General features: G+C 47.4%; 1 protein-coding gene across 9 annotated transcripts in view; it reads left to right on the top strand.

The window, feature by feature from the left end:
* LOC132572181 (zinc finger protein 883-like) overlaps positions 1-13,737 on the top strand; it is a 121,913-nt gene that overhangs the window by 30,853 nt on the left and 77,323 nt on the right. For 2 of the 9 annotated variants that reach the window (XM_060239003.1, XM_060239004.1), the window contains exon 3: positions 1,509-1,581. The exons of 1 other annotated variant lie outside the window; for it this stretch is intronic. In XM_060239003.1, the coding sequence (XP_060094986.1) occupies positions 1,509-1,581 (73 nt within the window). Of the gene's footprint in view, positions 1-203; positions 418-1,467; positions 1,582-13,737 lie in introns of those variants that run through there. 6 more of the 9 variants (XM_060238992.1, XM_060238993.1, XM_060238995.1 and 3 more) reach the window with 6 other exon arrangements.

Below are 13,737 nucleotides of genomic sequence, written 5' to 3'. Positions count from 1 at the left end.
TTGCCCCTATCACAGGGGTGGCCAAAAGTAGCGCTCCGGATGTTTTTTTTGCCTACAGCTCCCATCAGCCCCAGCCATTGGCCATACTGACTTTGGCTGATGGGAGTTGTAGGCAAAAAACATCTGGAGAGCTACCATTGGCCACCCCTGCCCTATCAGATGGAGCTACTGCCGTTCAGTCTCTTTCCTGGGAAAGGCTGGAAAGGGTTAACTGCCCAGAGCCCTAATTTGTCAGAGCCCATAAATGGGAGTTCTCCTTCCAGCCCACCTGTTCTCTCCTTCTCAGGGAGATGGTCTTTAGCCTAGTTTTGCTAGTTTGGTTTGCTCGTTTTGTTAGGAAAAATGCAACACAACGTTTCCTAGGGGAAGGTGAGTGCATGCATGAAAACGGATTTCTGGGATTCAGGGGAGAAAACAGTTGTTGGGGCTAATTAGGAGATCCATCAAAGTCAAAGAGCTGGAATTAAAGCTTGATGCATGGTTGAGAGGGAGCCTTTTGAAGAATGAGTCTTGAGGCACATGATTCCTTCAGAAAACCATGCATTTCCTGTTATATATATTGGTTGATATTTTAATGAGGATTCTTATATAGACATGCTGGAGATAGATAACTATGAGACACAATTCAAACTTAATAAAAAACAATGAAATTCTATCAAACTCTTCCAGGTTAGCAGTCTTAAATAATTGTGAATCAATGATATTTTCATACTATGACTATTTGATGTTGCTTTGAAGGTGAAACAGCAACAATCCTCAAAAAGGAGGGTGACGAAATAGACGAAAACCTCAGCTAATAAAATTTGCTAAATCTCCCGTTGAAAATCTGGCTAAAGACTGCTGGCCTGAGAACACGACTGCAGCCTCACCTGGAAAAGGCAGGGACTACAAATGGTTATTATGCAGATACTTATAATCAGGGCTTTTGTTGTAGAAAAAGTCCAGCAGGAACTCATTTGCTTGTTAGGCCACAGCACCTGACACCAAGCCAGCTGGAACTGCGTTCCTGTGCGATCCTGCTTAAAAAAAAGGCCCCTGCTTATTATTATAAATGAGAAATCCAAAGGAAGTTCTCCCTCTGTTGGAGGATGATGTTCTTGCAGCCATCACAAAACTTGTGTTCATGTTTATGGCAGAAGGTTAAAGATTACTGCTTTCCTGGAATAAATAATGGTGGCACTTTAAATATCAGTCCCATAGAATTGCTACTGTGCTGGCATTGATAGAGTGCTCCTCCCCTAATGAAAAGGAGACCTTCCACAGCTCTTCCCCTTCTTCAGAAGAGCACCTCTTCTCAAAACTGAGTTACTGATGAATAAGGTTAAACATCTTCCTCCAGCTGGGTGAAAGGCCTAGATTTCCAAAGTCAGGCTCCTTGTAGAGAGAAAGAATTGAGTGTTGTCTGCTTTTAACAGTTTGATCTGTTATTTCATTATGTGTAAAAATATATATATAATTTTTTTACAGTAGTTCAACAACAGATCAACTCTGGTTATGTTTTTGAGCAGACATACGGTGGAGGAAGATTGGCAGAGAATCTTTTCAAGATGAAAAAACAATGGATAAAAGCTCATTTGGCAGGTATTTTTATTTATTTTATTTTTTATTATTTATTTTATTCTTGTTTAAAAAATTAAGAAACTGTATAAGAAAGATGGCTCCACCATCATCTCCTTTTTGTTTGTTTAAGGCATAAGATACATGAAATCTTTGGGAGTGTAAAGTTGCTTTAGTGGACCTCCCCCCCTCCCTCCTGGATATATGTTCCTCCTAGATGCCACCTAACAGACTCCAAGTGAAGGGCAGGGTATAAATCCCCTCCCCTCCTTCTCCTTCTTGATCCCTTGGTAAATTTTGCAGAGTGCTCTGAAGGCTCAGAACAAAGAAGAGCTCCTTTGTTCAGCTTGTAAATCTATAAAGTTACACAGAGCCACTTGCTAGTTTAAAAGAAAACAACTTTCTATTCTATCTAGCTGTGGATGTATGCCAATGCAGAGAAGCATTCTGCATCCATAGTGCCAAAGATGGAGGAATGTGGGTTCTTTCTTTGTGTGAAAGGGAGAGGGAGGAGACAGAAGAAAGTTCTTTTCCCCTAAGAGTAGAAATCTGCACATCAAAGGGTTCTGTGACAAAACAACTTTGGCCCTCCAGAGGAACTGATTGGCCACTTTGTGAGACGGAATGTTGGACTACATCTGGGGTGTGAAACCTGCAGCCTTGGGGCCGAATCAGGCCCCCAGAGGGCTCCTATCAAGCCCCTGAGCAACTGACTGTCATTTGCTTCTTTCTCCCTTTCTCTTGCTTCCTTCTGCATAACAGCTTGCTTAATCACACAGGAGCTACAGAGCAAAGTCTCTATTTTATCCATTGGCTGAGGCTCCTCCCTTGGAGAGGAAGGGGGGAGGGCAGAGCTTGCTCTGACAGGCTCTCTCAATTACACAGCAGAGCTACTGATACAGGCCTCTCTTCCTTCCGTTGGCTGAGGCTCCTCACCCTCCTGGTCCCCTAGGGAAGGAAAGAAAGAGCCAGAGCTTCCTTTGCCCAGTTCTCTTGATCCCATAGGAGAAATACAAAGAAAGCACCTTTAAGACCAACGAGGGCTAATGTTTTAAGCAGATTTTAAGGTTGTTGTTTTTTTAAAAAAAAATCTCTAATTGTGTTTGTCTTTGTCCTTTATAAAGTTTATATTTCTGCTACCTAATCTTAAATAGGTACACACATGGCCTGGCCCGACAAGGTCTCATCTATGTCATATTCAGCCCTCATAACAAATCAGTTCAACACCCCTGTTACCCCAGAAGATGACAAAAACCCTCAGGATCCCTGGAGAGAAATTGCTGCCTGACCCCAAAGTGATGAACAGCATTTCTGTTCATCCCTGGATCTCCAGAAATTTTTCAACTTGGAGTTGGCAACGCTGCCTCCCTGCTGCTCTGCAGGGAACTGAGTTGGGGTATCATTGGTGGCTCTGCCCTCTCTCACAGCCACCTGCCTGCAGTGCCACTACCCCCACCAATTCAGCTCAAGCAGCAGTGGTGTTTCCCCTCTCTGTGTCTCACATACCATGTGGAGGGTGGATGCTACCATTCCAATTAGAATTCCCTCTAAGCTGAGTTAGTGTGAGCTAGCTCACGGTTTTTAATGCTAAAACAGTTTCTCAGTTGTTATATGGGATCCCCGTTTGGGTTTGCGCCCTCAATTTACAACGTGAGCAAATTCAGGCAGCATTTTTATGCCGTATTTTGGGGGTCCCCAACTGTGTCAGTTATGCTGCAATGTGCCTAGAGACTGGAACCCATTTGATTGAGACCAGGGCATGGCTACTAACTATAAAGTTTTGGCTACGCTTACACTTTAGGGCAGACCATGCTAGTTATATCCATATGATGCTAGCGGATTCCTTCATTTCCACTTGGTATAATCAGATCCAGAAGAAAATACACTCCATAGGCGTACCTACGATAATCTCTGTATGCTAAGTGAAATGCAGGCATTCAGAATCCTGAAACAGAGGATCTTAGATATTGAGAAACAGTCCCTTTGTTCTTCTGGACATAAAACTTGTTCCCATTGGAATCTTCCCAGATCATGGGCTGCCTGCTGCCTACCTTTCCCAGATTTCTTCACCCCAGTTACGCCGCTCTTTTATGTTAGCAAGACTCAATGTACTACCCTCAGTGGTATTGTCTGGGAGGTTTGCCAACATCCCTTATCAGGATAGAGTCTGCCCATATAATGGAAGGCACCGTGAAACGGCTGCCCATGTCTTCATTGTGATTTTTATGGGGAAGTGCGGGACTGCATAATCAAACCTATTCTGTCTAATTTTTATGGATTACCTGAAGCGAAGTTAGTTTTTTTCCTACTATCTGACCAATGTTCCCATATCACAAGCCTGGTTGCAAAGTACCTTTTGGCTGCCATAACAATCTGGGAGCAAAAGACTAGCTCCCCTTCTTGATGTTTGACTGGTTTTTATAGCTGAAACTCCATGTAAATTTGCTATGCTGTACTTTTTATTTCTATGCCAATAAAGGTATTTGGAATTGGAATAACTGCAATGCCAATAAAGGTATTTGGAATTGGAATAACTTTAATGCCAGTAGCTCATGAAGTAGAATTTTTGCTCACAAGACTCCACAGCTTAGAGGGAGTATTGGTTCCATGGGAGGCACACTGTCTGCACGTGCACGGGCAATGTGTCTCTGTTTGGGGAATTTATCCCCTACCCTCCATTTCTTAAACATTTCACAAATTTCTTTTTTTTTTTAAACGAGTTTTAAAGTTTTATTTACAAAGGGAAAAAAAGGGGGGGGGGAAATAACAGCCGAGCAAAACAACAACAACATAACATACAAAATAACAAAATAACAACATAGCAACATGACAATAACCAACATAACATATCGCATCCCAAAATCTCCAATCATACAAGGAGCATTCGGGGTCTATCTATTTACTATCTCTATTGCTCCTATTTTACACATTTATCTTTCACCCAACAATAAATTGGATTCCACGTCGCATTACATTTTTGCATATTACCCTCTTGTAATCTTGTGGTCAATGTATCCATCTCTGCGGCTTCTAGTAATTTTGCGATAAATTCTTCCCTATTTGGTATTGTGGCTGTCTTCCAATACTTAGCATAAAGGATTCTTGCTATGGTGATTATATACAATAAAGCTTTAATGGTGGTCTTAGGAAGATTGTTCCTACAGATTCCTAAAAGGTACAATTCTGGTGTATGAGGTATGTTAATTTTGAGAATTCTTTTGATCCAGGTGTTAATCAAAGCCCAGTATTTTTTTTGCATGATCGCATTGCCACCATATGTGATACATGGATCCTTTAATTTTTTTACACGTCCAACATTTGTTACTATAGTCAGGATATATCTTTGCTAGTCTGGCCGGGGTAACATTTCACAAATTTCTGCAATCCCAGGTGGTCTTCCAAATTCGTAGAGACATCTCCCCTCTCTCTACCAGGCCCCAGTTGCCAGATTTAAGTATCTGCATCTGGATCCAGAAAGAGAATAGACATAAGGATGATCCCGTTTGGGGAGAGGAAGGAAGTTTATCTCTCAGATCATGAGAAGGAGGGCAGGGAAGGTTGCATCAGTGCTTAGTTCTCGTGGCCCTTCCTTACACACCCAGAAATGCTCTTCATCACTTTGGGATCAGGCAGCAATTTTTCTCCAGGGATCCTGAGGGTTTTTTGTCATCTTCTGGGCATGGAGCAGGGATAACTGGGTGTGTGAGTGGAGAAAGGTGTTTGTGAATTTCCTGCAGTATGTAAGGGGTTGAATGAGATGACCCTGGAGGTCTCTTTCAACGCAATGATTCTTCTTCCTTGGAAGATGCTCACTGTCTGTCTATTCATCTGTAACTCTCTGGACACTTGCTTCTTGGAAGCCGAGGCAAAGGGACATCTGGTCTGGTTCTTCTCACAGAGGAGACAGAACAGGAGGTCTCCTGGGGATGGTGGCTGCAGGGAAAAGGACACCTTCCACAGTTCTTTCTCTTCTTCAGAACAAAAAACCCTTCAATGATGTGATAATCTGCCAAAAAATATTCAGAGTGTTTGGATGTATGTGATAGCAGGGCTATATTTGTAGAAAAAGCCCAGCAGGAACTCCCTGGCCACACCTCCGGTCACCAAGACAGCTGGAAATGTGTTCCTGTGCGTTCCTGCTCAAAAAAGCCCTGCTGTCAATCAAGACTTACAACACCTCATTTATAAGTTAGATGCAACATTAACATTACAAAGTAAAAAGTTGTATTTAGTATGGCTGACTCTGGGCTCCATAATTTCATGGCTGGCTCCTAAATCCAAAGTAAATAGGTCAAAATATGAAAATTGTGCACAGATCATAATCACAGATGTGGCTTAGACATGCCTGGCTTCTTCTAAAGTCACCAACCAGGAGCCGAATCTGCCTTCCAGACTACTATGGGCCAGATGGTTGAGTGAGGGCACACGGTATGTTATTGTATCTAGGGAATAAATTCTGTGTATAATATACATACCTTACACATACAGACACCTGGAATATGGAAGCCAACCAAGAGAATGATGGAGAAGTCACATCTGGTAGGGATTCATTGATTTGAATTACTAGAGGGTACCTAGCACACAAGTACTTTGTTTGCTATTCTGTGGCAGAAAGGGTGGGAATGATTAGAAAAGTGTCTGAGAGGAAAGAAGCCAGTCTTATAATGTTATTCAAGTTCAAGTTTATTTATATCCTGCCCTTCCCACCGAAGCGGCTCAGGGCGGCTTATGATAGGTGAGGATCTGTGAGATTACTAGGGTTGCCAAGTCCAATTCAAGAAATATCTGGGAACTTTGGGGGTGGAGCCAGGAGACATTGGGTGTGGAGCCAAGATGAAGGCTGTGACAAGCATAATTGAACTCCAAAGGGAGTTCTGGCCATCACATTTAAAGGGAAGCACACCTTTTCCATTCCTTCCTTCCATAGGAAATAATGAAGGATAGGGGCACCTTCTTTTGGGGCTCATAGAATTGAACCCCCTGGTCCAATCTTTTTGAAACTTGGAGGGTATTTTGGGGAGAGGAACTAGATGCTATACTAAAAATTTGGTGCCTCTACCCCAAAAAACAGCCCCCTCAGAGCCCCAGATACCCGCGGATCAATTCTCCATGATTTTCTATGGGAATAAATCTCCATAGGGAATAACAGAGTTCCCAGCAGACATTTCCCTCCCCTCCCCCCGCTTTCTGACGACCCTGAAGCGGGGGGAGGGCCTCCAAACCGGGCGATCCCCTGCCCTCACCTGGGGATTGGCAACCTTAGAGATTACTGAGGGCGAGAAAACCTACACCTCACTGCCCACCGCCCATGCTTTTCTTCCCCAGTCCATTTGGTCTCTCCTTCCCCAAATGTTGTTCCTGCAGCTTCTTTCTAACCAGCCTACAGTCACGCTGGGGTTGCCTAGGCGCAGTCTTCCAGGCCTTGCTTCTAGGCACCCCACATGGTGCTCACTATGATCTCAAAAGAATCCAGATTATCCTAGCTGACCTTCCCCATTCTGTGGTAGTTTTAACCACCCACCACTCACATTCAGGTTCATAATTCTTTTGTAAACCAGGCATTCCCCAGGGCTGTAAAAATAAAATAATTCTTCTGTATAGGGACATGACCCATGCTGCCATTGTGTGCAGTCAGATATAAAGATACCTCAGTTTTACATATCTGATAGGGTCGCCAATCCCCAGTTGGGCAAAACAAATGGGACACACGGATAAAAGTGACGGAAGCAGTGCTCAGGCCTCCGTGGAACCAACTTCTACAAGAAAAACTCATACACCTTTAAATACTTATGTAACAAATGTAACAATAACATTTTATCAAACCAACGACGTGACTCACTTTATTGTAAGTACTCCATGATAGAACACGGAACGATGTGTGAGTGAGCATTCTTGCCAAAAGATTTTGTCTTGAAGTGGAAAGGGCGGCTGTGAAGGAACTGAACATGCTTAAATATCATAGTGCTTTTATTTCTTGTGTATGTTAATTTAATCTTTCATGCAACTTGGAAAAAGCAATTTTGTGAAACAAGGAAAGGGAGAACCAACTCATTGCTACAAAGGCGAGATCATGAAAGATTGAACTTTGAAGATTCGGATACATAGCCTTCTGACCTATGGACTGGGATTTCCCTTTAAAAGGCCTAAAAACTTTTTTTCTGAATTATAGGAATTTTACAAAATTGGGTTCCCTGGTTATAGGATTTTGTTCTGTGTTCTATCTTGAAATACTTACAATAAGATGAGTCACATTGTTAGTTTAATAAGATCGTAATGTTAAGTTGTTACATAAGAATTTAAAGGTGTGGGTTTTTCTTGTAGAGCCTGGAGCTCTACTTTAATTCCCAACTGGCGGCAGGGGATCCCCTGGTTAGGAGACCCGCCCCCACTTCAGAGCTATCAGAAAGCGGTGGGGGGGGGGGAGGGAGGCTTGAGTGTCCACTTGGCACTCAAATGTACCCTAAGGAGACAAGTCCCTATAGGGTACAATAGAAAATCAATCTGTGGGTGTCTGGGGCTCTGGAAGAGGGCTGTTTTTTGAGGTAGAGACACCAAATTTTCAACATTGCTACTGGTGCCTCTCCTCAACCCTCCTCCCGCAAAGTTTCACAAAGATTGGACCAGGGTTCCAAATCTGCAACCCCCAAATTAAGGTGCCCCCATTCTCCATTATTTCTGTTTTTATAAATGTATATTTTTATTATTATTATACATTATCCGTTTCTCTACATGGTTTCTGATATCCATTTTACATTTTCCCCCAACCCACCCCCCCTTAGTCTATACATCCTTTTCTTCTTCAAGCCAGGGACAAAGGACTCGAAGCTTCCACTCAATGTCCACTCTCCTTTCTTCCTTCGCCCATTTCAGATAGGTCAGCCACTTTTCTTTAATTCTTGATCTTCTTTCTTCCCATGATTCTTCTTGCAACATTATAGCGGCTATATCTGACTGGACAAAATCAAAGAGGTAGTTATGCCAAGTACTTTCCTTCCATTTACTTTTATCCTTCCATCCTGCCGCTATTACCGCTTTACCCGCTGATATCATTGCTTTTAGTAAATGTTGGTTGTTCTTCCCTATTTTTTCATTCCCTAATAAACTCATCTGCATTAGTTCAAAGTTAATTCTCGGCTCTACCTGAAAGAATTTTTTTATCATTCCCACTACCATATCCCATAGTTTCTTGGCCTCAGGACACTCCCACCACATGTGGGAATACCATTCCTTCTCTTTCTTACAGTGCCAACACTTAGGGCTCAACCCAGGAAACATATTGGCTAAAGTAGCCGGAGTTCTATACCATTTGGTGAAAAATTTCAATTCCATTTCTCTAACCTTATGTATCTTAACTTTTTTTAAACCTTCCATTATCTTCTCCCCTGTTCGTTTCGTTATTTGGCCTTCTAAACTCCATGACCGTTGAAGGTAGCTTATTGTCAGAACTTGTAACTGTGATCTCTTAGCTTAGCCAAACTGTCTCCATGTTGTAATTCAGGATATTGACAGTGGTCATTGACCCAAGCCTCTTTGCTATGCTAAATATTTAGGGCGGTAAGACAGGCGGCAGAAAGTCTCTGCTTAACATCCACAGGTGCTCTTTGAAGCCGGGCCGTTTGGCCTTCACAATAGGGGGGCATCCCTCTTAGCTGATAACGAAGGCTGGGAAAGAGACAACCGCTCGAAACCGTGTGAATCACTGTGACTTATTGTTTTATTATGCTTTGCTGTGGGCATAAAATGTAACCAACTGCCCAGAATCGCCATTACTGTTATTTCGTTTCTATAGTACTGAAGTTCTTCCAATAAAGATTCCTAACTTGCTACAAGTATTGGACTCTTCTGAAGTTCATCCAAGTTCTGACATTATAACAGTAATCCCTTTGTTTGGGCTTATCGGGACTGGCAACCTGGCCCCATGGCGGCACTGGAACCAGACAACGGAGAGCCCACTATTCCTCCAGACGAAGAACCCCTCGACCCGAAGGTAACTGGCGCGAGGAGGAAAATTAAGGTCCCCGCGCCGTTCACCGTCGACGCCTTCCCCTCCCGAACCTGGAGCCCGAGGAAGTCGACGGCCGCTATGGAGGCCGCGGAGCAGCGCTACCGACTCATCGCCACGGGCGGAGGAGAAGGGGACGAGGACGAGCCCAGAGACGAGGGGCTCGGGACTTATGGTGGAGGGGACCCGATCCGAACGCTGCGCAACGAGCTGTTCGATTGGGTGAGAGAGATCCACGACGAGGTTCACGCATCCCGGGTCCTGATGGCAGAAGAAATGCAGCAAAACCTGGGAGCGGTCCGCGATCAGATCCGCACGCTCCAAGGGATCGTGGCCGCAGGGCAAGCCCCGGGGGGAGGACCGGTGGGCCCGCCGGCAGGCGCACCGGCGGGACCCCCGGCAGGGGCCCCGGCGGGGCCGCCGGCGGGGGCTCCAACAGGACCACCGGTCGGCCCCCCGGCAGGACCCCCCGTGGGGCCGCCAGCCGGGGCTCCAGCGGGGCCGCCGGTTGGGGCTCCAACAGGGCCGCCGGTCGGCCCCCCGGCGGGACCACCCGTGGGGCCGCCAGCAGGACTCCCAGCCGGTCCTCCGGCGGGCCCCCCGGTTGGACCACCGGCTGGGCCTCCGGTAGGACCACCAGCCCCACCACTCGGCGGACCAGTGGCCCCAATAGCTCCGGCGGCTCCCGCTCCAGTCGCCCCGGCCGGAGGGGACGGAGGAGGCCACCGGGAGTTGAAAATCACCTTCGATGGGGACGGGGACGCAGTGGAATACTTCACGATCCAGTGCAACGTATTTTTCACGCACTGGGGAGCGGGGTACCCCACGGAAGCAAGCCGCGTAGCCCACATCGCCTCCCGACTGAGGGGACCGGCCCAGAAATGGTACGTGGGACTTTACACGGGGCGGAAACCAGAACTAGCCACCGTGGCCGATTTTCTACAAGCCATGCTTCGGCAATATGGGGACCCCCTGCGGGAAGAAAAAGCCATCGCGGCCCTGCAAAGAATCGAGCAAGGCAACCGCACCACCCGGGAGTACGCTACCGAGTTCATGGGCTACTGTGCGGCGGCCAGGGGGTGGAATGAAGTCATGAAGTACACTGCGTTCAAGAATGGCCTGAACGCGAACATCCTAGATCGGTGCTACCACCAAGGAAGACCAGATACCCTGGTGGGATGGATCCAACTGGCTGGTGAGGTAGAGACCGACCTCCAGCACGTCGGGATGCGGCGCCAGCAGCAGAGCAAAAAAGCCGGAAAGCCGAGTCCCTCACCGAGCAAGACAAAAGGGAAGCGGGGCCCCATGACCTCCACCCCCTCGACAGCAGCACGAAAATGCTACCGGTGTGGAGATCCGAACCACCTGGCCGCCAATTGCCCAGGGAAACCGACTCCGACACCGCCGCCCTCTAAATCGACGCCCACCGCGCCGAAGAAGAAAGGCGGACGAGCAAAGGAGCCCAGTCGGGGCACCGTCGCCACCTCCCTGGCGATTGACGAGGATATTACCACCATAGAAGAATCCAGCGAGGAGTCCTGGGACCAAGAGTCGGCGGGAAACGACAGCGACCTGCTTTAATCAGTGCCGCGAAGCAGGTCGACAAAACGCCGGCACTACTGACGGTGAGAGTTACCGGGGGGCTATTGTTCATGGCAGTCACCCTTTTGAACCCTAATCTAAAAAGATTCATGCACGCCCGGGCCTTAATTGACTCTGGGTGCACTCGGGACATCATTACCCCCCGCTTAGTAGAAGCGCTGGGACTAGCCACGGCCCCCCTCCCGCACCCCATTCAATTTGAGCAAATGGATGGGACGCCAATGCGGGGGGAACCTTGCACACGAGAGACCCAGGCCATCCCCGTGGGGACGGAAGAACACTGGGGGTAGAGGCGTTTGTCATAGCCCCTTCTTGCTCTTTCGACGTGGTGGTGGGATCAGGATGGCTAGCAAGACACCAACCGGACATTCGATGGGCAGAGCAAATAGTGCGGTTCCCGGATTGGCGGTGCGAGCACCACCACTGGAAACCAGAGTGGGGCCCGAAAGCACCCCCGCAGAACGAAAGACTCTGCCTCACCCTCGAGGAGATAGGATCGATTCCCAAAGAGTACAGGGACTTGAGGAAAGCATTTAGCGAGAAGGAGGCGGACGAACTCCCCCCTCATCGCCCCACGGACTGTGCCATTGAACTCATTCCGGGGCAAGCGCTACCGAAAGCAAAACTGTACTCTATGGGCTGGGCAGAAAAAGAGGAGCTGAGAAAATTCATTGACAAAAATCTGAAGCGGGGTTTCATCCGGCCAGCTACCGCCCCACATGCCGCCCCAGTATTGTTTCGCAAGAAGAAGGATAGGGGGCTTAGACTTTGCACAGATTTTCGCGGGATAAACGGGATTTCGATGTCTAACGCTTATCCGATCCCGTTGATAAGAGACCTCCTAAACACTGTGGCCGAGGGCAAGATTTTTACTAAGCTCGATCTCAGAGACGCGTATTTCCGCGTACGGATTAAAGAGGGGGACGAGTGGAAGACCGCGTTCAACACGCCTATGGGACAGTTTGAATACCTAGTCATGCCATTTGGGCTACAAGGCGCACCAGGGGTTTTTATGAACTTTATAAATGAAGTGTTGAGAGAATTTCTATTCAAGGGGGTGGTGGTGTACCTTGATGACATCATTATCTATTCGAAAGATCTTGAATCCCATGTGCCTCTTGTAAGAAAAGTACTGGCAACCCTTTGTAAGAACAAACTGTATGCTAAACTGTCTAAATGTGAGTTCCACAAGACGGAACTAGACTACCTGGGATTCCGAGTGTCAGGGGAGGGGCTGGCAATGGACCCCGCCAAAATCCAAGCCGTTCTAGATTGGGAACCGCCCCGAACCCGACGGCAGTTACAATCTTTCATCGGGTTCGCAAATTTCTACCGCGGGTTCATTAAGGGGTTCGCCCGGGTGCTGCTCCCCCTCACGGAGCTCCTAAAAATGAAGGGAAAGGGGGAGGCGGCGAAAAAACCCGGGGCGCGCCTAAATTGGACCCCCAAGTGCCACCGAGCGTTCCAAGAACTTAAACAACTCTTCACCTCTGAACCAATATTGGCTCACCCGAATGAATTGAAACCCTTTGTGGTGCAATGCGACGCCTCCGACGTCGCCGTAGGAGCCATATTGATGCAGAGGAACGAAGAGGGGGAACTGCGTCCTTGCGCCTACATCTCACACAAATTCTCAAACGAGCAAAGGAACTGGTCAGTGTGGGACAAAGAGGCTTTTGCTGTAATGTTCGCCTTGAAAACCTGGAGATCCTGGTTAGAGGGAGCCCGAGTCCCCTTTGAGATTTGGACCGATCACAAAAACTTGGAGGCTCTCACAGGTCGACGCAAACTGACCGCGAAACAAATTCGGTGGGCGGGTTTCTTTGCCAAATTCGACTTTGTGCTGAAGCACATTCCCGGCACAAAAAACTTTTTAGCTGATGCACTGTCACGCATGCCCCAACACGAAAGTCAGAGGGAGGAAGTGATCGACTCTCTCATCCCACCTTCAGCTGTTGCGGGAGGGGTCACTACCCGTTCGGGGAAAACAACCGGGGGCCCAGAAACACCACAGCAAGAGCGCTTCGCCTCGGAAGCAGACTTAGAAGGCGCAGACCGCCCAGACGGGCTAGAGCAAGGGGAGGGGGGACTTTGGTTCCACAAAGGGAGAATCTATGTGCCTAAATCCATGAGGAAGGAAGTGCTAGAAAAATGCCATTCCAATCGCCTGGCAGGCCACTTTGGGTATGTGAAAACACTCCACCTTGTCACACGACAATTTTGGTGGCCAAAGCTAAAGAGAGATGTTTCTGAATTCGTAATAGCCTGCCCCACATGCATCATGTCCAAACGTAGAGGGGGTAAACCCCCCGGACACCTCGTCCCTCTCCCCACGGCTAGCCGACCCTGGGCTGTGGTGTCCATGGACTTTATAGTGGAATTACCCCCCTCGCAAGGGAAAACGGTGATATTGGTAGTAGTGGATACTTTTTCAAAACAAGCCCACTTCATCCCTTGCAAGAAATTGCCCACTGCCAAAAAACTGGCCCAGCTTTTCTTCAATCACGTGGTCCGCCTACACTCATTCCCCGAAAAGGTCATTAGTGACCGCGGACCACAGTTCGTTGCCAACTTCT

The sequence above is a fragment of the Heteronotia binoei genome, chromosome 5, assembly GCF_032191835.1.
Source record: "Heteronotia binoei isolate CCM8104 ecotype False Entrance Well chromosome 5, APGP_CSIRO_Hbin_v1, whole genome shotgun sequence".
In the NCBI taxonomy this organism is placed as follows: domain Eukaryota; kingdom Metazoa; phylum Chordata; class Lepidosauria; order Squamata; family Gekkonidae; genus Heteronotia; species Heteronotia binoei.
This window is presented reverse-complemented; position numbering and strand designations above follow the sequence as displayed.